Source organism: Cyrtonyx montezumae, unplaced genomic scaffold (assembly GCF_038088225.1).
Source record: "Cyrtonyx montezumae isolate F1298 unplaced genomic scaffold, pur_monq_1.0 scaffold_11, whole genome shotgun sequence".
In the NCBI taxonomy this organism is placed as follows: Eukaryota; Metazoa; Chordata; class Aves; order Galliformes; family Odontophoridae; genus Cyrtonyx; species Cyrtonyx montezumae.
Genome location: NW_027071837.1, coordinates 3,665,952 through 3,688,863, shown reverse-complemented (window position 1 = coordinate 3,688,863; position 22,912 = coordinate 3,665,952). Strand labels below are relative to the sequence as shown.

Sequence of the window (22,912 nt, the reverse complement as noted above, 5' to 3'; positions counted from 1 at the left end):
TTGGTTCTCCTCAAGATGTCAGTGAGGCATCCTGGATGCTTCAAGGCTACGTTATTAGTAAGGTAACTTCTTTCTGGTCACCCATTAGAGGGGGAAGTGAAGGTCTAGCTGTGACTTGGGCAATGACAGATAGATAGGTGGGAGGGTGTCCTCCCCTGACTCACTGACCACTGCCATCCATCTTCCTGCTCACACCAGTGAGACCACCGTGCCCATGGTGGGTGTGTGGTGCCTGCTGGATGGGGGCTGTGGCTGGAGGCTTGCCCCAATTAATGCCGGTCCCAACGCTGCACTCTTGAAGAGACCAGACAACTGAACCTGGATAAAATCAGCTTTACAGCTTTGAAGTTTAAGAGGGAAATTTGGGCTCTTAAACGAAGCACAGATGTTTATAAACTTCCTTCCATTGGTCTGGGATAATTAAAATATCCTTAATGAAGTGAGAGCTGAAATATCAAATGCCCGTTTCATATCAAAGATTATTGACGCGTTATGTAAAACATATAAAATACATATATTCAAATATTGCTTAGGAGAAGGAAAAGGCTTTTTAACTTCTCCAACCCAGGTCTGAAAGAGAAATGCATAATTTGGAGAAAGTTAAAATGCCCTTTCTTTCATCCAAGAGCTCAGTATTGAAGTGTATGCTAAGGAAATGCAGGGGATGCACATTGTCCTGAGCTGGGAGCAGAGATATGTGTTTCATTTTCCACGATCTTTGCATCACACTTCCATGCTATCTTAACGTGTTTCTAATTTCCTCTTGCAGCCTTCCCCATAATATCATCAGCTGTGTGTATAATCCTCTCTGCCTTTTTCTATCTCTGTAGGCTGGTTTAATCACTGTATTGATCCCCAGATAACCTGCCTGTCTGGCAATTTAGACCTCTCTTGTCACTGCGGTATGTGAACATGTTACATGAAAAGAGGGTTTATCCTCCCTGTGCTACTCTGCTGGAGAGTGTTTGCTGCTGACTTTGCTAAGAATGGGTAAATATTAACACAGTGGAAAAGCAGCCATGGCTTGGGGCACTGTGTCCTGGCAGGTTAAGCCTATCAGGCTGCTGGGAGAGCTGGGTTTGAGCAGCACAGCTTCTGGGCACTGTCTGGTCTGGAGGACAACACAGTGTCATCGTGCTGGTCGCAGAGACTTTCTGGTTCTTCCTCAGCTGTGTGTGCTATGATACTCATTTTTGTGTGTGTTTTTCCTTAGAGCAGAAAGGTAAAGTTAATCTGATGGTGACAGAATCGTGTTTGGTTGGTATTGGATAGAAGCAGAGACACTGTTCAAGTTTTATGTTGGAAACAAGCCTGGGAAAAGCTGCTGGTGGTGTGGAAATACTCACTTTCAACGTTTTGAGAATATTCCTTTTACTTTGAAAGGGATATTTTTCCATTTTTTTTTCCCATCATATCATATGTATATAACACAAAATAAAAGGGACCAGAAATCATTCCCCATCTCCCCCCAGTTCCACAGACTCTAAATTTTAGGTTAGCGTGCTGATTTGAAATGATGCCAGGCTTTGAAATCTGGAAATACTTTCTGCAGCAAACTTCTGGATTTGGCATGGCTTTATCTCCCTCCTTCCCAAGGTGGTTGCACTGTAATGGAGACACAGAGACTGAGAGTGGCTGAGGTTGAGTTCCTGAGGTTCCCTGCTGCAGTGTGAAGGTAGTGGGGCTGGATGGCCAGCAGTGTGTGTGTTCAAACAGGGTGATCCAGCATGCTCTTTAAATGTGTTTCCCTGCTCACCCTCAGGTTTGCAGTCAGGGAATACATTTGAGTGCTTGGTTTGCTTAGCGGTCTGGTTCAGCTCAAGAGGACATATCTCCAGCCCTGTGGTAGCAGTGGAGAACTCCTCCCTTGGTGAGTGCTGGCTCTGCCTTACACATGGACTTGGCAGGCAGCTCTGCAGCACATGTCTTCCTGTTATCCAAGGACAACTCGGCAAAAGGCACGTGGTCCTGCACAGTGAGACTGTGGGCCGTGTGTGGATCACATGCCACAGCTTCTTGACCCTGCCTTAAGATCTCATTTGCAGTGGGATCACTGTGTAAGATAAAGGCTTTAACGAGACACATTAACGTTGTGCTGCTGCTGAGTATTTGCAGAGTATTTGCTGTGTGCAAGTGGGTGCTGGGTTTGGCTGGAGGTTGGTTGAAAACACTGGCAGAGTTGGCTGTGCCCAGCATCTTTGTATGAGAAGGTGCACCACCCAAAAAGCAAGTCCTTGGGATGCTGCACCTGTGCAGGTGGTTGGGGTGACCCATGGAGGTGGTGGGGTCACTGTTCCTGGAAGTGCTTCAGAACTGTGGAGGTGTGGCACTGAGGGCCATGATGGGTGTGGGTTGGGGTTGTACTTGATGATCTCACAATCTTTTCCATCCTTTATGGGTCTGTCATTCTGTAGTTCTCCTGTTCTGCAGTGTGGGTCTCTGAAGGTTTGGGAAATGTGAAGACCTAAGAAAAAAAAAAAGAAAGCAAAAAATCCCCAAACAAAGTCACTTTTGAGTACTGCCTAGTTTTGATTTATCGCCTGTTGTGTAAAATGCAACCTTTGTTTCCTATTTATAATGACCCTGTAATAACTGGACACTCAACTTACGCTAATGATTTAAACATCCTTGTAAACTGTCAAGTCAAAAGTTTGTGAGTGACTATAAACATATGTTGGTGAGTGCTATATGCTAATAAATTCATTATTATGGTGCCCCAGTGGAAACATGGAGATGGCAAGCTTTTTTTTTTTTTTATGATAGGTCTTTTATTGTTTGTCACATCTGCAACACATTAAGGATTTTGAAGGCAGATAATGTTTACAATAAGAGGAGGATTGAAAGTCTTCCAGCTCAGTGAAGAGTGCTTCCTGTTTGTCAATGGCGTAACCCTGGACCCAGCACCCTGTGCTTGGAGCTCCAAAAATAGCAATGTGTCCAGACGTGTGCATGTATTTATTCCACACCAATGGCAAATTGTGCCAGTGAATAAATCATGGTATTCTCCCCCGAATCGTCAGCTGCTGTGAATGTATTCCAGAAATCTACACTTACAAACATCCTCACACTGCTGAGATCAGTCATCCTATACTGTGTACCCAAAGCAAAGCCTGGGGAAGCTGCTGCTCCAGACAGCCACCCACTAATTAGCTCACCTCCGGCACTCTCACTCACAATGCCACTTATAACTACTCAGCCAGCTGCCAGTAAGCCTGAAAATGAAACATGGGTGCTGGAGATGCTCCTGGATCGAGCAGCTGTAGTAGGGAGTGGTGTTGCCATGTGCTGCCTGTAGGATACCATGGAGTTTTTGGGTTGGAAATGTGCCTTTTAGTGGCTGGAGGAACAGCTGGGAATATCCTAAGTGATCCAGCAAGCAGGGTCAGGGGATGGGGGAAGATTTACCCTTCCAAAATATCTGTGTTAGGCAGTAAAAAAAAGTTGTCTTGGGAACAGATGGATTTGGCAGTGTTGTGTAGAAATAGTTTATCCTGAGAAGGGAAGTTGGCCTCATCCCATGAGAGGTATAAGGATGGATGTGTGCAATAAAGATATATAAGGATGGCTCAGTGGTTTGTGTGTGTAAAACAGCTCTCCTGCCTGACTGCTCTGCCTGCACAGCACTGGGTGTTGCCTTTCTCATTTCCATTTGTTGCTTATAAGAGCAGAGGGAGTTTGCAGCTTGAGCCCCATTTGCTGACTCAGTGCTTGGAGTGCATCTTTTTTGCCCTGCACCTGTTTCCTGCTCGATCTCCTCTGTGGGGTTGTCCAGCAGCCCACACTGAAGCCTGGGCATAGAGCTCTTTTCTGAGATCCATAACTTTTTAATGGCTTCTGACTTGACCACTGGTGCATCTGCTTTGCAGACTCACTTCAGAAAACCTTGTCCAATTTCTTTGGTCGCGTTCTTCTCTCATTACTCTGCTTTCTCCCGTTCTGTGTCTGCTGGTGCTCAGTCACTGCTTGGAGGCAGACCAGCAAAATATAAAATATTTACAAGATCACCTCTTCAGATACTTTATTGCAGTGCTTGTTTCTCTGTAAATGCCTTCAGGGTGCTCGTATCTGAGCTGCAGGTATCTGCTGATGCTGCTCTGCCTCATGATGCCTCGGCAGCCAGTTCCTTTGGATGTTTATCAGTCTGCTGAAAAAGACATTTTCGAATAGCAGATTTACTTCAGAACATCCCTCCAGCAGAGATGCTGTGTTACAAAGCATCCATCCGGTCCCAGGGTGAAACAGCAAGGCCAAATGTCAACTGGATTATCCCTATGTAGAAGCTGGATTGGTACCAACTAAAGCAGTGCAATAGTTTGAATATTTCTTTGCTTTTTCAAGTGTTTGTTGAAATTTTTCCTTTTAGCGAAAATTTGGTTGGGAGTCAAGGATCTGTCGTCCAAATGTGAGCAAGGAGAGAGGGAGTAGCAGTTAGCTGATACTGCAATTGAGCGTCACGTTAATTAACTCACTGTGGAAATCAGCAACAATGATTTTTTATTGGTGGGCTGGGAAGGTTATTGGTGGCTTTCAAGGCAAGTTTGTTCCTAGCACCCCTCAGTTGGCTGTTGGAGGTGATGTGACTCTGCTGGGACTCAGCACGAATAATGTGTACGTTTTAATAGTTTCTTGCAGCTTTGGTGCTGAGAGTTCCTCCAAAGGAATGGGAGGGCTGCAGAAGGTTCATCTCTTAAATTAAGAATGCACTTCGAGGTAAACTACATGTGTGCAAAGAGCATTTGTGAAATCAGCTAGAAAATCCACTGGGTATATTCACCCTATGTTCTTTTTTTCTGGTTTTGAATTGTGTTTTATTTGATCTATTCTCCCAGACGTTTCCAGTGTTGTTATTGCAGGGGTGAATCAGGCCGAACAGTTTGTGTCTTGCATTCGTAGCAGCCAGTTTCCACTTTGACCTAAAGCAAAGAATAGCATAGCAGGTTTTTTAAAGCAGGATCAGTGGAGGCCATTTAAATCCCTGCTAGTTGCATGACCGTAAATCACGTGTCACAATCACAGTGTGGGCAGAAGTTGTTCTAAATACTACAGGAATCTCAAATCAGGGAAGGCAAGGCTGCTTCTTGGCCTCAGTATACAGTGACTGGGGGAAATGGAGCTCTGTGAGGTGTACTGAAGGTCGGATGAAATGATTTGCTGCTCTCGCACTGTACAAATACACATCTCTGTAAGTCTGGGATGGCTTTCCTCATGATGCCACACTTCTGACAAGAGGTTTTCCTCCTATTTGGACTTGAACGCAGCTGCAGTTTTGACTAACAGTTTGTGTTATGCCTGAATGTCTAAGGAGACACTTTTCAACAGTGTAATTTAGGAGCTGAAGTATCTCTTAAAGTGTTACTGAGTTCAGCATTTTACATGACTGAACGCATCTGAAAAATTCCAAGTATGCAAAGATCTGCCCAGTTGCAATAGCAATAGTCATATTTATCAGTAAGGAATGATGAATCTGTTTTTTCTGTGGCTTGAAGATGCATGAATTCTTCTGAAGCTGGGAAACACACTTTGTGACTCAATATAAACTTCTTTTTTGTGCCATTTTTCTTCCAGGAGAGATGAAATAGTTTAAATGGATTTCTTTTTAAGGGATGTCAGTAAGGGGATAGTTCAGACAGAAGCAGAGCAGGTGTTTTTTGCTAATGGACTGACAAGATAACCTTACACCGATAGCCAGGGCATCGTATCTATGCTGGTTGCTGTACAAAGAGAGGTTTGTCTGCGAGCTCGATAACAATACAACATGTTGATTGACTTTTCACATAGGAGAGAGTGCCCCTTTCATGAGTGGCTTAGCTTTTACTAATGCCTTACTGCAGGTAAGCTGATAAGAGCGATTATGGGAATGTAATAAATGAGGCCGTGGTGCACGGCCCTTCTTGGCATGACGTGAGATCCCAAACTGGGATCTTGTGGAGCACACCACTGTGGTGCTGGGGACAGGGATGCAGGCAAAAGCAAGGTTTGAATGGGAGCCACACCTTGAGTACTGTGTTCTGTTTTGGGCTTTCAGTCTTTTGAGGTGTGACTGTGGGAACTGGGAACTGGAAACTTGTTTAATATGGAGAAGAGGAAGTTCAGAAGAGACCTCATCACCCTGCACAATTTGCCTGAAAAGAGGTTGTGGTGAGGTGGGGGGTTGGCTCTTCTCCCAGGTAACAGTAATAGGATGAGAGGTGGTGGCCTCAAGTTGCACCAGGGGAGGTTCAGGTTGGATATTAGGAAAAATGTATTTTCAGACATTTTTTTTCCTCATGGAACAGGAAGGTGGTGGAATCACCATCCCTGAGGTTTTCAAGAAAAGAGTGGATGTGGCACTGAGGGACATGGTTTAATGATATAGTGGGGATGGGCTAGGGATTGGACTAGATGATCTTAGAGGTCTTTCCCAACCTGAATGATTCTATGACATCGTGCAGCAGTGATACCTGGAGCTTGTATGGAGTCAAGAACATAAGAGAAACTTATGGCACTAAGATCCATCAAGGACATCACAGCTTCACTCAGGTTAACCTCGACGCACATCTGCTCAGAAAGCATACTGGAGCAGTTGTGTGAAAAACTAGTGTTGGGTCAGTGGCCCTGCCTCATCACAAGGGATTTGCAGGGAGTCCTGTCATCTCAGCTGTGGTTGTCACCTTGCTGTCGATCATCTTGGCCTTAAGAGAGGTGTCTGAGAGGACAGATGCTGTTCCAGGAGAACCAGAGAAGTCACCTCTCCTTGGAAAACCTCTGGTTACAACCTTCAGAGCACTCTTGAGCCCAGAAGGGAAAAAGGTGAGAAATGCTGAAGTTCTCTGGACTGTCTTAACAGCCCTGATGTCTTGGTTCCAATCATTGAACAAACATGTTTGTTTTACACAGGATATCTTGGCAATGACATAACAGCCCAAGCTGCAGCTTTGCATTATGGCAGCATCTGAAGGCTCTGGTGTTTACTTAGATGTGATCTTACCTGAGATCCAACAGGTCCTTACTTGCTGCAAATGGAGCATCGCGCTCTTAAAAATTGTTTTTCAGGTTTTTCTGTAAACATGTGCTTACAGACATGGGCCTGATCCTGCAGCCTGGTGCTGGTGGTTGATACTCTCCGAACTGTGTGTTGTTTTTTTTTATCCCTTGTTGAAAATATAATGAAAAGAGACACAGAGATGTTCATCCAGGGAAACCTCCCGGGACACTGTTTTTAATTCTTGTAATTCATGCTTCTTTCTCTCTTCTCCCCATCCCTTACTTTGCTGTAATTGCAAGTAAAAACAGCTTGCACTGGGGCCTGGCCTGCAAATCACTCGTCAGCTCGTGTATTACCAGGACACAATCGGTTACTGAGTCAACACCGCTCTGTTCGCTTTCAGTGCACGTCAGAAACAGGGGAATTCATCATTTGTCAGGAAGAAGCTCTCTTCAACTGCTCTGCATTAGCTACAACCTGTGTGTGCACATCTGCCGGCCTTGCTGGGGCCAGCACCAGTAGTAACACGAACTGAGCCAGGTGTGTCTGAGCACTGGCTCCATACATTCCCCCACAGACCCCTGCCAGCTCCCCAACCCCTCATGCAGGAGATAAATGAGCTGTGAGTTGGAGGGGAGATGCCCTCTTTCCCACGTGTGGGATGCTGGTGGCCTGCACTCTGCAGTCACCATCCAGCCCCAGCTCTTGTGGTCTTCAGGGCTATTGTGGTTTGAAGCAGAGTGCAGATGGGTTTATTCTATAACAAAAGATTTCATGCAGCCAAGCACTTTTGAATTTGCAAAAACTGCATTCATCAGCCTTGGAGGCGTATGGCATATCTTACTTGGGGCTAAATGGAGTAGTCCCCAACATTTAACCTGCCTCCAGGATGCTCCTAGAGCAGGTTGTAAGCTTTCGGATGGGGAAGCTGTGATTTGAAAATGTCTCTGTGCTGGAACGGAGCTGCAGTGAAGTATGCTGGGGTTTTGGACAGGGTTTTTTTTTTGTTTTGGAAATAAATTAAAGCATCTCTCTCTACTCCTGCAGCAGGGAAATGCAGAAACAGCCTGTCTGCCCATATCACAACGTCACATTCTCAGCTTGTACTCCAGAGGCTTTTTGTCTAAAAGTGTGCTTCAAATTACGTATTTAATTATACCACAGGAAAGATGAAATCCGAATGAGTTGATGGAACTCTTGCTGGAGTTGTGTGTTTTGGCCTCCCCGTGTGAGCTTGCCTTTTCTTCTTTTTTTTCATTTTTGGACATATTTTGCCTTTGTTCTGCTTTGGAACAGTAGCACATTCCACGTTTTCTGCGGGAGTGGAAATCTGGCATTTTGACCAGCTTCTGTTGTTTCAGAAAATGACTTCAGTGGTATTTAGGCCTCTTGACAATATCTTACTGTCCTGGATGCTCCCTGCATGGGTCCCCAATGTGGGGCAGCTGCAGCAGGAGCCTGGGTCTGAGCCCAACAATACGTCATGCATGCAAGCCCAGCTGAGGACATCGCTTGCCAGCAGTGCCTTTATTTTCCCTTTGTCCAAGAGCTCTGTCTGGTTGTCTTTCCCTGGCTGCTGAAAGCCTCTGCATGCCCAGAGCGTTGCTACTCCCCTTGGCCAGCTGCTCCCTTGCACGATGATGTGCCATTGTTTGCTGCTGGCCAGATGTGCTGGGATGGATGCATGGTGGTGGCAGGTACTGCTGGCTGCTGTGGGACATCACTTGCTCTGAGCTCCAGCTGCTTTGGCAGACAGACAGACTGCCAGCACGTATCTCAGGTCCAGCACAGGAGTCCCAGCAGATTCCTAAAATGCAAATCACTGTAGCAATGTGATGCTCATCCCTTTTCACGTGATTTTTTTTTTTGTTTGTCCCTCCCTTCTTGTTTTATTTCAAATGTGCTCAGTATCTTGAGTCTCTGTAAAATCACTGGACTTGGAGCTCCTTTGGAGTTCTTGTGTCCCATGGATGATGAGGACACTTCCTGCACAGGGAGTCAGACATCTGCTGCAGCATGCTGTTGGACTCTCGTGTGACACAGATTGCAGCTGGCAGGTGGGAGCTGGTGGTTATCATCAGAGGCTGAGTAACATCCTCTGCCTTCCCAATAACTCTCCTCTGAATGCTCTGAAGCTTCAATACGTTTGCTTGTCCTCTCCTGGTTTCTGCCTAGATAGCTCTGGTAAAAAGTAAAGAAAAAAGTTTTGTTGTGTGCTCCTCGAAGTCAGAGCAGAACACAGCCTGCAGTGTTTCTTCCTCTTCCCACGTCCACATAAATCATCCGCTAAAGCAAACACAGAGAATGTGAAAGAATGCATTTATGGCAGATGCGTTCTCCCTTCCCCTCCTCTCCCAGGGCAGATCTTTCCCTCGTGGTTCAGTGTCTATTGTCGGTGGGCAGCTGATGTCGCATTCACTTGCCACTCCTGGAACTTGTAGCTTTATTTCTGCTGTTGTGAAGGTGTAGAGATGCTCGAGGTGCACCGGTGCCACGCAGCAAACCAACACAGGGCTGCGTGCGGGGCTCTGCCCTCCCCACAGCTCGGAGTGCTGTGCTTATGGGTGCTCTCACCAATGCAGTTTGGGTGCGTGTAGAGCTAGAGTGTGTTGCTGCATGGGCTTCACACTATTAGCAGATGCTAAATAGGCCTCTCTTATTTAGCAGCCTTAATTTATTGTATCAGCCAGCAGCGCTCTATGGGAAGTAGTGCCGGAAAAGGGAGCGGAGCGAGCTGTAAGTTTCCAATTTCTGCTGGATCAGGCCCCTGGAGATCCGTGTGATCTGGTGCATTGGAGGCAGTGCTATTGCAGTGACTCATAAACAGATGTGCCCAATTTACATTGCAGCTTAATACCTTTGTTTAAAAAAAAAAATGTTTTTTCAAGACAAATGTGTTAAAGCAGATGTTTCCAGTAAAACAAATACTTGTGTGATTTACAAACAGCTCCATCCCTGCCAGGATTCATTAGAAAATGTGGAAAGAAGAAAAATGGTTCTGTGTACTGACAAACAGATAAAATCCAGAAAGAAGGAGATAGTGAGGAGGTATTTCTCCATGCAGAATGAAAACTGCTGTGCTTGGGGTGGGAAGCAGGAGGCGGGAGGGTGGTTTCAGTTGTCAGTGGCAGTAAGATTAACCCTGGTGTACATTAATGAGCAAAAACTTATCTGTAAAAACACTTATCTATGTCCCGTGGTGTAGGATATGGGGTACTTGGGGTTGTGGTGTGGGATTGCCTGAGGGTTCCTAAATCATTTCCACCCACTGGAACCTCTCTGGCCATCCCCACTGCTGTTCATCTCTGCGTTGTGGACGGGGGGCTGATGTGGGACTGTATGCTCTCCAGCGTTGCTATTGCTGGGGCTCCTGGAGCAGAGGAGGGTGAGCCCGGGCACAGTGATGACTGTGGTTGTGCTAGGTGGCACTTTAGCACCTAACGCTGCTTCCCTCCTGTTTGTCTTTGGAAGCTCAGTGCTTTGGGTGCAGGGTGGGAGCACAGCTCTGCTGGTGGGTTGCTCTCTCTGTGCGACCCAGTGCTTGCTCTGCAGCACCTTGCAGAGGGTGATACAGGGCTGAGGGGCATTCTCATATTGAGCCACCACCCCATGGCTTTGTTCAGAGCATCCCCTGCATCCTGCTGCCTTCCCCTGCAGCTCAGCTCTTTTGGGGGCAAACCCGTGGTGTAGGGGGCTGTGCCTCTTCACCTGCTGCTCTGTGTTTCAGGAGGCGAAGGCTCTGCCTCCTCAGGCATGTGCTGAGAAACTCGGTCACCTCCGGTCCCTTTGGTCCCACTTTCCGCCTGGCTCCATTGTGGGGCTGCCGTCACGCGGTGCCTGCGAGCCCAGCACTCATGTTACATACAATCTGACACCCCATGTGGTCTTAATGGGTTTCCCAGGCTACAGCTGCAGCACAGCTAGCACTTTTTGTGAGCTGCAGGGGCTGCCAATCCCCTTTTGCCATCCGGCTCCCTGTTGCACAGATATCATATTTTTTTATGCACTTGTCACCTACTTCATCTGGGCATTTGTTACTAAAGAAACAGTGATTTCCTGGAGGAGCTGAGAAGAAGACTGTGTCTGTGGGCCTGCAGGCTGCTCATCTTGGTGCCAGGGGACTGAGAGGTGGCTGCAGGACATTGCTCCTAGAGCGTTGGTTTCCCATGGCTTGCCAGAAGGAGCATTGCAGAGCACAGCCTCAGACAGTCCCTATGCAGGGGGACGTGTTGGGACCGGTCCAGAGGAATTGAAAGCATCCCAGAGTGAGGGGGATGCTGCTGTGAAGCAATTGGGGCACTCAGGTACTCTTCCCAGCTCGCCCATTGGTGCTCATGGACCCACATTGCAACCTCCACTCAGCTTTAGTCATCAGCAAACGGAGGTTTGCTCAGCTCTCAGGGACTGTGGGGCTGCGTAGCTTAATTAATCTCTGCAAAGCAGAGAGCGTAATTAGCACCTGCAGTGTGCTGTGAGGCCTTCGGGTGGGAGACAACATGCAGTCCCTGCACTTTGCAAAGCAAACCCGTGTGGTCAGGTCTGTGGGAGCTCACGTTGCTCAGTGCCATGCACCATACAGAGATGTCCTGGAAGGGCCACTTGTCACAGCTTTGGGGTCTTCAGACAAATCTATGTCGTGTAGTTAAGTGCTGATTTTATGTTAAACCATCCTGCGAAAAAAAAGAAGCAAAACAGAAAAATAGGAGTGTATTTTGATAGCTGAAAGACAGCCAGGCAGATCTCCTTCCTGATAACCGTAAAGCTTTCTTCCCCCCCTTCATTGTCAGCTTTGTTTTTTGTGGGTGTGAAACATAAAGGAGAGGAGGACAGCTTGCAGGTACAGCGTGTTCCAGCACCGCCGACTGTCATTATTTAAAGATGATGCTTTTAAGCAAGCTTTGAGAATCACCTCCTGGGCTGTGAGTTGTCAGATGGAGGTGTGTGCTGGGTAGCACCGCTGTGTCACACGCCGGCACGCACACGGTGGTTGAGCCGCAGCCGTTCTGCACGCTGCTGCTGAGCACTAACAGGAATCAGCCAGCTCTTCAAACCTGAAAATGTTTCGTTTCATATCAGTCGGGCAGGATACTTTGGAGGCAACAAAATGTAAATAGAATGAAATTCTTAAGCAAGATTATTGATATGGCAGGACTAAAGGGCTTGGGGTTCTGTGAAAAGTGCCTCTTTTCATCCCTCTAATAAGTCCATTACTTGCACTCGGGAATATTTTAAGGCCCTTTTCATGCTGAATCTAGAGTTGAGCATGCTTTGCATTTCAAGCTTTGTCTATGAATCGGTAGAAGCCAAAGTTATTTCTGCTTTAAAATAACAGGAGCAGGGAACAGCTAATCTCCTTTCATTCTGAGTCCTTACATTATTTTACTGGACAGAGTTTGTGTTGGCTACAAAACAGGGCATTCACAAAATCTATGAGAAGGAATTTGGTCTAAGAATGAAGCCTAGATTGCAGTATGCATAAAGGCTCCTTCTCCTAAGGCCATTAAGAAATTCCAAATCTGAGCTATTTTGAACAGCGACATTAAATTAGCCTTGCTAATTCCAGTAATTCAGACCGATAGCCGAGTTTACAAATCTACTCCATGAGGCCTTCCCATAATTACAATCTCAATGTGCTTTTCAGCTAAGGTGAGTTGGCACCAAAAAGATAAATAAATAAAAGGGGGTAGAACGCTTTTTCTGTTCTGGCTTTTGAGATGGATATCTCTAAAGAAGAGTTAAATGGCCGTATTGCGCCAATAAGACATTCCCTGTCCCGGGCTGGAAAGTTCATTTTCCCTCTAATGTGTGAGTGAGAGAGCAGAAAGGAGGCTGCATTTTTCACTGCTTTGTTTTTTCTGTTGTCTGCATTCAAAGGAGCAGTGACACCGCTGGTGCTTGCTGCTCGGCTCTTAATTGTTTATTTACAGACAGTAATTTCTGCTGGGGAAAGAAAAGGTCCGGATGCTTTAGTCTCTTTTGCAGGGAACAAAACAAACCACAGAACAGCAAGAAAAAAGAAAGACCTTTGGTGGAAAAATCCAAGTGGAAGCAGGTGAAGCAGCAATGCAAGCACCAACCCCACTTATTCCTCTGCAGAAAGTGATTTTCTGATCCTAACGCAGCTCGCCGTTCTCAGAGTGATGGAAAGGTTTGGAGGCTCTGTTTCCAAAGCCATAAGCCACATAAACATGAAACAAATAAAAACTGAGAGTATTATTTAAAAGGGTGTTAATTTTATTAGCACTGAGCAGAGCTAATATAAAGGCGAATGGAAGCATTCACATCAGCGCTTAACTCTGGCTGCAGTGTTCATAAAATGTCCTTTTGATCAAGCTGTAAGTGTTTTGATCCTTACTCTGTGAGCACCATTCAGAGTGACCGGGCTGCAGCTCCCAACGGATGTCTGCAGCTGCATGAGTCCTTGGGCAATACCAGGTCGGGAACTCGGGTGCGTGCTCTGCCAAGAATGCTAATATTGCCATCGTTCTGGTTGTTCCAGATGAGAATGGCAGTACAAAAGCTCTCACAAAATGGGAATTCCCAACAGAAAATTGATGTGTTACCACTGTCTGTGCGTTGAGATGTAAAAAAAAAAAGGAAGTTGATTTTAATCTGAGAAATAATCGGAACATATGTGTCTGAGCTTTCTCCAGCTGATAACGCTGCCACTCAGGCACGGCCAAGGGGAACATCTGGGTTGTTAGAAGTCTGCCTTGATTCAAGGGATGCTTTCTAGCTGCATGCCCACAGAGGTGGAAGTCCCTTTGTGGCTGTTGTGCTGCTGCAGCTCTCAGAGCCCAGAGAGCTGTGCCCCACCCCTGGAGCTGCCCAAGGCTGGGCTGGATGGGACCATAGGCAGCCTGACCTGGTGGGGGGCAACCAGCCCGTGGCAGGGGTTGCAGCAGGGTGGGTGTTGAGGTCCCCTCCAACCTATGATTGCACCGTTCCCCAAAGCCTGCTGGGATCTGCCTGGAAAGACACAAAGCAAAAAGCATGCAGGAGGCTGGCAGGCATCTCCCCCTGTGCCTGATGCAAGGAGATTTTTGCCTGCGTTTCCATTTCCACCCATTTCCACGTTGGGTGAATGCAGCAGATAGTGCCCCAAAGCAGCATCAAGGGCAAAATCGGGAGGAAATGCCTGCTGGCCATCTGCATGGAAGGGGCACGTTGCTGCTGGGAGAGAGTGTGGCTGTGCATCGTGTGCGGGAGGAGCACCATGAGCCTCTGTTCCCTTTCTTGGGAGGGTGGGACAGGAGGGAGGCTGAAACGTGCATCTTGATTTCCAGGAAACTTCTATCTTTAATCTCTGTAATCCGTTTTATAGAGGATTTTGTGTTTTTCAAGGGATTTACAAACTGGATTACGTAGCCTTTTTATTTTGATTTTCCACTGCGATTGTGACATTCCTGAGTCTGAGCTGCCAGTGCTGAAGATAGGGCAGAGGGGGAGGAGGCAGTCCTGGACCTGGAGCTCGGAGTCTGTTGTGTTGTCCCCTCCTTATCTCACTGATAGCTGCAGCGTTCCTGAGCAATTTGGGTGCTCCTGTGTGACCAGGGCTGGGGAGCTCCTTGGCTTCTAGGAAAGAGCAAGTGGGATGGGTCCAGCTCTGCACTGCAGCTGTGGTGTCCTGGTGTTCAGTTGGGTGACAGAGTTGCCCATGGGCACCACCTCTGTGACCAGAGCTGTGCTCAGCCCAGGAGGAGGGCAGGGAGCTGGAACGAGCCCTGGGTTTGCGTCAGACATTACGTGCACCCCAGTAAGCAGATGGGTTTAATTTGGGTCTCTCTCGCTGCAGAAGTGCAAAGCCAGATCCTGGTTTCAGACTTCAGCAGCTGTTCCCGGGGCTCCTTCCAGCACACAGAGCAGCAAACATGACCTGGAGTCATTAAAACGTTCCAGTCTGTGAACCCAACCCTTCTTTTTCTATATAAAGTGGGAAAGCTGCTCATGGTGATGTTTCCCAGGGCCTCCTGCATTACTCCATTTTTATGGGTTGGAGTTACTTTAGTGCAGTTTTAAAGCCAAGCCAGGTTTGTATGCATTTATTTATTTATTTTAGCAGCTTAACGCTATTAAAAACAGTGGGCAGTGCTGGAGCCTCTCAGCTCCCTTTCCTTTCACTCCACGTGGGCTGTTCCAGGAGGATGAGGAGCACAAAACCTTGAGCTGCAGCTTCGAGAGTAGGAGAGAGGCGTGCCAAGCACTGTGTGCGATGGTACCTGCCTGCTTCTGCTGGACTGAGCCCATAGGGCAGTACCAAGCCCAGATTTTCAGGTTGTCACCTGGAGCCTCACTCTAAGTGATGTCTTGGCATCGTGAGTGGTGGCCTGGAGGAGTCTGGTTTTTGAGTGAGTGAGCGCATGGTGCAAGGCTCCATTCCCTTCTGATGGAAGAAGAACTTCTCTGGTTGCCGCCTTCATCAGTAAGGTTGGAAAAGACCACTAAGATCACCACGTCAAATCACCAACCCATCCCCACTGTGCCCACTAAACCATGTCCATCAGTGCCACATCTCCAGGGATGACAACTCCTCTCCTTGGTGCCAAGAACCCCAGTCTCTATGGCCTGGGCATGGTTCAAGGCTGGTTCCCACATGCAGTGAGTCACAAAGGAACATGTGAGATGTCTGCAGATGTCCTAATACCTCTATGAGACTTCTGATCAAGCATTGAGAAACATCCTCCTTCCCCGAGGGCTGCTTTTAGCAGGAGCCATGACCATTGGCATTTGCCTTAGGTCTGCATCTTGGCAGGTCTTTGTAGTGCATAGGGGTCACCAAATGTCCCCAGCTTGGAGAATCGAAAGTCAGCAGGAGCTGCCTGTCCTGCTCGTGTTGTAGCAGAGTTTTGGCTATGTATGCCAACAGCAGTTTGTAGTTCAATGTGTTGTGCTTTTCACTTCTCTGTAATGCATATGGAAAAGATGCAGCGTGCCAGCCTCAAGACCAAGTCAGTCCCGTTGTAGAAGAGGTCCTGGCTACACCATTCATTTCAATGCCAGCGGAGTCTGAAGGAGTGAAGATGAGGAAGAAAACTGTGGTGTGGTTAATTGGTTTTTTTGGTCATTTGAAGAAATTTGGAGCATTTCAATTTGCTCTCCTGTCCCCAAGAATGTTACCTTCCAAAACTGAAACTGTCCTAGATGTCTCAGATGGCAGCAGAGTGATCAGAAGGGATCTCTTTGTAGGTTTAGCCCTTGAGGGTCTGCAGAGATCAGTTCTGGGAGCAGACTGAGGGATCTGGAGGGACACTGACCCAGTTATGTACTCCTGCCTCACTTTGCATCTGTTCATAATCGATTGTTTCCAGCTTTTCCTTTCTTTCTCCTTGACTCTTCCCTTTGTGGATGCTTTGGGTTGTTCCTGGTTAGCTCCCTGTTCTTTAATTCTTCTCTCCTAGCTCCTTTAGGTAGCAGCTCATTTCCCGGGCAGTACAGCTAGATATCAGACAGGAGAATGGGACCCAAAAACTCTGAAGCTTTCAATTAATAATGCTAATGAGATTTGTTAATTTTTAATAGATTACATGAATGTGTTTTGCCAAGCACGTTTTTGTGGCTCAGCTCTGTGAATACAGTTCAGAAACCCTTTCACTTGCTGCCAAAGGAAAAATGATTAATGCAATTGCTGATGCCAGATTCTCTTCAGGGTAAATCTAGAGTGTACCAAGGAGCAATGAGTATATTTTTGAGGTGAACACAGTCCGACATTAGAAATGATAGTTCTTCCTCCCCTCCAGCTTTTGACCAAAGTGAGGTGGAAGGGCAGAACTGGGGTCACGAAGCAGCCCCCTGCCCCATGCTGTGCAGCATGTTGAGATTTTTATCCCCCTGAGAGCCTGAGGGCATCCTTGGATGAGACTTCTGCAGCAGTACTGGGAGCTGGAGGGCTGGGGTGTGCATACTGGGTGTCCTCATGACTGGTTATCCACGTACCCTTTGTTGCACCTTGACCTGGAGCTCCTCACCCCTCCATGCTGGACCCTGCACCTTTCCTAATCCATCTCCAAAGCCTGCCACTTGTACGTGCTGGTGTCCCCATAGTCTCTGATTCCTCTCTCCATGGCTGTTTCACCCACTGGTCCTGCATTGCTCTCGGGGTCCACCATGAAGGCATGTGCTGCAGCCATGGGGTGCTGAGCAGGTGAGCAGTCCCAAACCCCATTCCCTTGGGTTTCTGCCTGGGAAGTTGGTTTTACCACTCACTACTGAGCTGCACCAGCTCCCTCAGCCACATTGCCGGTGGCAGAAGGATGATGCTGAGCTGGATCCACATTGCCAAGAGCCGCACCTCCTAAATTGCTGTGGAGGAGGCAGCAAAACAGGCACAAGACCATGCACATGCTGTGCATCCATCTCGGTGATCTGGCTGCCATGCTAACACAAGCATCATGGCTCCACTCAGCGCCGTGATTACGCACCGCGCGGCCGCACCTACAGCCGGGCTGCTCCTTGCACAGTGGTGAAGAGGAAACCTGTTGACACTCCAGGATTTTTGGTAATAAACCGGGGAGGAAAACCTCCCTGGGGAGATGAAGCCATGCTTGGCTGGGCCTTCCGAGGAATTGGAGGAGTTTTGGAGCAGCGGAGGGTTGGAGATCCCGGTTCTCTGCGTAGTCACGGCCGTGTGTGCTTTGTAGCTCTGTGGATGTGTTTGGATGTTGTGGAGGCAGAGGTGTGCTTGTAGTATGAGGCGGTTGCACCAAGAAGCCAGGTAGCTGCAGGCTGGTGTGAGCAGAGATTTTGTGTTCCAGCAGGACCAGGATATGATGGAATTGGACTGTTGTTCTGGATTTCAGGTGCAGACACTGTGATGTTGGATTGGTGGGTGCTATAGAGAGGGAGAGCTGGGACCAAGGCTAGGCAGTCTTAGCTGTGGTATGGCAGGCTTTTACACTTTGCCTTGTTGTGAGCTCACCAATTTGGGCTTAGAGATCCCAGAAATCTCTCTCTTTTTGAAATCCATTCTTGCTGTGGAAACAGCCAGTCTCCTGCATTCATGGACAGTTTGTTTTCCAGACTGGTGAGGCTTTCTGCTTCAAAAATGAATAAAGCAGCAGTGATTCAAGAGATTGCAATAGCCATAGAATCGTAGAAACATTGGGGTTGGAAAAGACCACTGAGATCATCCAGTCCAACCATCAGCCCATCCCTACCATGCCCCTGATGGTAGCACATGCTTTCCTAGCCCAGTCCTGAAGGACACAAACATGCAGATGTTCACAACTGACAACGAGAGCAGCAGGAGCCTGACGCACTGCCCTGCTGTCACACATTCCTACTGGATGTGTTGTGTGCTGATTGAAAGTATGCACTCACGATCCATTCCTTGCAGGGATCCGACCATGGTTTCCATCATCTGCAAACAAGGGCCGTCACCACGTCCCCCCAGGTCCCTTGGCCTGCTCAGCAGCCCCATTTCATGATCACACTGCATTATGCATGATGCTTCCACATCCCCCTTACTACCCCGGCAGCAGCAGGGCTATCAAGTGGCTGTGCAAAGTGGTCCCCGTGCACGGCCATCCATGATGAATCTGTTACTATATTAGGTCCATGGCTGAGCCATCTGCCTTGGCAGGCGAGATGACATTCCCTGGCTGCAGGCACTGGGCTCTCCTTTCCTGGCTTGGCCACGGAGCTGCCCGCTGGAGCCAGGCACTGCCCGCTTTGATGTCATTTGCCGGAGCAGGGCTTGCTATCAGTTATTTGCTTGAGGCTGTCTTGCCCTTTTAGGGGCAGAAGGGGCTGTTTCAGGAGGCATTGGTGTGTTTTGTTCAGGAATGTGCCTGCTTGCTGTAACGCTCCTGGCATGCTGGTGCTTATCCTCCTGGCTTCTTTCTGTGCCAGCTCCGGTGGAATTTCTTATGCCAACTGCAAAACAATCCCTGCCTCTTTCAGCTGCCTTTTGTAACTACACAGTTCAGGAAAAGGGGCTTCTTAGTGAATTGCACTCAATAAGCTTGTGCAGAAGCAGTACACCTAGTCACAATCCATGGAAGAACGTCTCAGCTGCATTTTGGGGATGTGCACACTGTGCACGTGAGCGTTGGCAGCTGCTGGGGCAGGGAGCAGCACTGCAGCTTTTGCTGTCCGGGAAGCAGCAACATGCTGGAGGGGCTGTGGTTATAAAGGTGCTCCTGGGGGGAGTGCTCTATGTTGTGCTGGGGGTCTTGTATGGGCTGCAGAAGGATGCCAGGAATCAGCACAGCCCTCTCTGTTTGCAGGCAAAAATATCGGCGGGCTAATGATTGACTATTATTTTAAGGGGATTATCTAATCTGCAGCCCAGAGGACAAGAGGGGCCAGAATGAGTGAAGATTGAATGCACAATTAGTGCAGACTGTTGGTAATACCCTCTGGGCTCCAACTGATTATAAACAGAAACAGATTTTTTGAGTTCTCCCCCTTCCTCTACTCCTCTCCCCCTAAAAACAGCCTTTGTAGCCAGAGGGCCACTCTGTAGCAGAAACTGCTGCAAATTAGAAAGAGTATCACTGGGCTTGGACTTGCCTCTGATCAGTCAGAGGAGAAAACCTTTCTAAAGATATTTATTTTTTCCTTCTGTGTACCAAAGACCAGAGGGAATGGCCTTATGTTTTGCCAGGAGAGGTTCAGGTTGGATACTGGGAAGAACTTCACTGTAAGAGTGGTGCTGCAGTGGCACAGCTGCACAGGGAGAGGTGGGCTCACCATCCCTGGAGGTGCTCCAGAGCCATGGGGATGTGGCACTGAGGGACGTGGTTATGGCCATGGTGGGGAGGGTTGGGGTTGGACTGGGTGATCTTAGAGGTCTTTTCTAACCTTAATGATTCTGTGATACCAAAGGTCATTAGAAGTTAAATGGAATGTATTTCCACCAGTTACGGACCCACTATTAATGCAAAATAAAAGACATATGGCTAAATCCATTAGCTTAAAGATACAACTGAACATAAGAGAAGGAAGCAATGCAAGCAACATTTGAAACCAGTGCCACGCCCCAGCACAGAGCTTTGAAGTGGTTTAACAAAGCTAGGAAAGTCTCTCTCAAATCTCTAATGACAAGAGGGCTTCTGTTCCCTTTTTTTCGTTTGGTCAAAGAATGAGTGAGAAAATCAGCATCCTCACTGGGGTGAAATCTCGTGATTTGAAAAGTGGTCTTTGCTCACATTCAGATGGAATCTCAGGATTTGATAATTTCCCCTGTAAAATAATAATAGTAAAAAACCCTAATAATGAAAGTTTGAAATCATCATTTTGATACTCCTGGGTTGGACCTTTTCCCAGAGGATTCAACTACTGGATCCTGTGCCTGCCCTGCCCCACGGCCCTCTGTGCTCCCTCCCAGACATTTCTGACCCTTCTCGATGGCCTGAGCCACCCCACTTGTCATACTGATGTTGTTATGCTTTTGTTTTGCAGTGTTTGTTTGGGGATTTTGATTAAGAAATACTGCTGCAGTGTTTGCCTTGGCAGTGGTCCTCATTGGGCTGATGCGGTGTTTTTCAGCTGCAGTGTTTGTTTTGCCTCTTGGATCCTTTCTCAGGGGTGGGGTGGGGTGACCCAAGCCCACGAGTATGCTGGTGATCCACGAGGGCTTGTGAATGGCTTGAGCCAGGGTGTCTTCTGATGGAAACCACCAGCTTCCAAGGAAACCTCTGCTTCCAAGGGCTGAGCTCAGGGGATAAGGTCAGCAGGCTTAACTGAGAGCATCCAGGTGATAAACAGGTATTGGTGATACTGGATTTAGCAGGGGTTAAACTAGATGATCTCCAGAGGTCCTCTCCAACCCTTTCCAATCGCTTCTGTGAGCTCTGCCAGGATTATCAGAGCTTTTACAAGGGATGTTTTCTTGGGTGGGAGCTTCCATGTGCTTCTTCTCAAAGTCCCCATGTTGCAACAGCAGCAGGCCGGTGGCGTGACATCCTTTCACATTCCTCACTCCCTGGTGCTTTGATGAGGTGGACAGTGCATGGAATGGGTGTGCTGAAAGTGCTGTAAGCAGCATATTTTATGCATGCTTATGAAAGACTCCAAAGTTCAGAGGTCCTCACAGCAGGAGGTTCATGGTTTGGGGGGATATTTGTGCTGGCCAGGATTTCTTCACTCCTGCACCCATCCTTGCAGTGCGAGGGGAGCAGACACTCTTTGCTTTACTGAATACCCACTCTGAAGCTTGGCTGATTTTTGGTTGTATCATTTCAGCAAGCCAGATCCTCTTATCTGGAGCTACTGGAGTGGGTCCAGAGGAGGCCATAAAGATGCTCAAAGGGCTGAGCACCTCTCCTGTGAGGACAGTTTGAGGGAACTGTGGGAGTCCAGCCTGAAAGGCTCTGGGGACACCTTCCAGTAATTAAGGGGAGCTTATAAGCAGGAGGGATACCAACTTTTTACATGGTCTGATTGTGACAGGAGAAGGGCAAATGGTTTTAAACTGAAAGAGGGGAGATTCACATTACACATTAGGTAAAAATTCTTTATTCAGAAGGAGGTAAGGCCCTGGCACAGGCTGCCCAGGAAGCTGTGGATACCCTGGAGGTGCCCAAGGTCAGGCTCGATGGGGCCCTGGGCAACCTGATCAGGTTGGGGCCACTCAGCCCACAGGAGGGGATTGGAACAGGATGGGCTTTGAGGTCCTTCCCTACCCAACCATTCTATGTATTCCACGATCTCTTCTTTTTAGGGCACCTTGGAGTTTTGAATTTTTGATCCTTCAAACCAGAAGTTAGTTGTGGGATACCAGGAGCTGGCTTGAGGGGCTCAGGGGATGTTACAGAGCTCTTCTGCCCTGTGTTCACCCATGCCATGCTGCTCCAGTGCAGATGGGGCTGGGTGCTCCCCACACCACACATGCTGCTAACCAACTCCCTCCTTCTGCTTTCAGAGCTGGCGTACGACCTGGACATGGATGACACCTCGGCCAACAAACTGCTGAACCAGCACAGCAAGGACGGGGCCGCCGTGCCCAGCACTGACCCCAGCAGCGCTGCCCCACACCCCAGCCCTACTGCTGCCATCGCCCTAGTGCTGCTGCTGGGCTGCTGGCCCTGAGCGGTGCCACGGCGCTCGGTGCCTTCCCATCCCTTTTTTTTTTTTTTTTTTTTTCAATGAGGAAAATGTTCAGAACCTCCCCTGGAATATATGCACATTGCCAAAGACAGGGCAAAGGACTTGAGGCGATTTTATAAAATCATACGGTATCTTCACCAAGAAAAGAAAAAAGAAGAAAAAAAAAGGAAAGCGTTTGTTCATGGTAAACTAGTAAATACGTCACAGTGGTTTTTAAGGATAATCCTGTTTAATATAAGAAGGTTGATATTAAATTATCCCTAGCAGTTTTTTAAGACTGAGCTCTGCCTTGCCTTTAAATGGAAGAGAGCGTTTCATCTTGAGTTGTTTGAATGTGCATGGGGTAAAGAACACCTACGATTTATGAAATACTCTCAGCAAATATCAGCCCTCTGTTCCCAGTTGACTTAATACAGACTTTTTCTGTGGTTGATGCAATTTTTGTACTCTGTCCAAATCGGGGCGTCACCCCGAGGCACCTGGCCAGGAGCAGAACCCAGCAGGACTGAGGAGATGGGTTGTAAGGTCAAGGAGGAAAGGTGCTGTGGGTCCGTGCACTGGGAGCACCAGGCATTTGCTTGCCTTGGCATGGCCCTGCTGCCACCAGCCCCAGTGCTACCAGGCAGGCAGCAGTGAGGGAACTGCACAACAGCCGGGAGTGAGGATGGAGAATGGGAGCACTGCCTTTCTCTGGTCTCCAACCGCGGGTCCCCAGCAAGGACGCACGGCCTCATGTGTGCAATGCCCTGGTGGAGTTGTTTGGAGCAAAGCACCACCTTTCCCATGGGAAATCTGCAAACACAGCTCCAGACAGAGGACAGACAGCGTGGATGTGTGCACCGCCGTGCTTTATGGGGATGAGTAACACGTCCAATGCACTGTGCTACAAAGGAGGAGAAG

At 48.0% G+C, this 22,912-nt stretch overlaps 1 protein-coding gene across 1 annotated transcript in view; it reads left to right on the top strand.

Moving 5' to 3' along the window:
* GPC3 (glypican 3) overlaps positions 1-22,026 on the top strand; it is a 112,380-nt gene extending 90,354 nt beyond the window's left edge. Inside the window, exon 8 of the mRNA XM_065729810.1 lies at positions 21,828-22,026. Coding sequence (XP_065585882.1) covers positions 21,828-21,994 — 167 coding nt within the window. The 3' untranslated portion in view covers positions 21,995-22,026. The remainder of the gene's footprint in view (positions 1-21,827) is intronic.
* Positions 22,027-22,912: the final 886 nt, after the last annotated feature.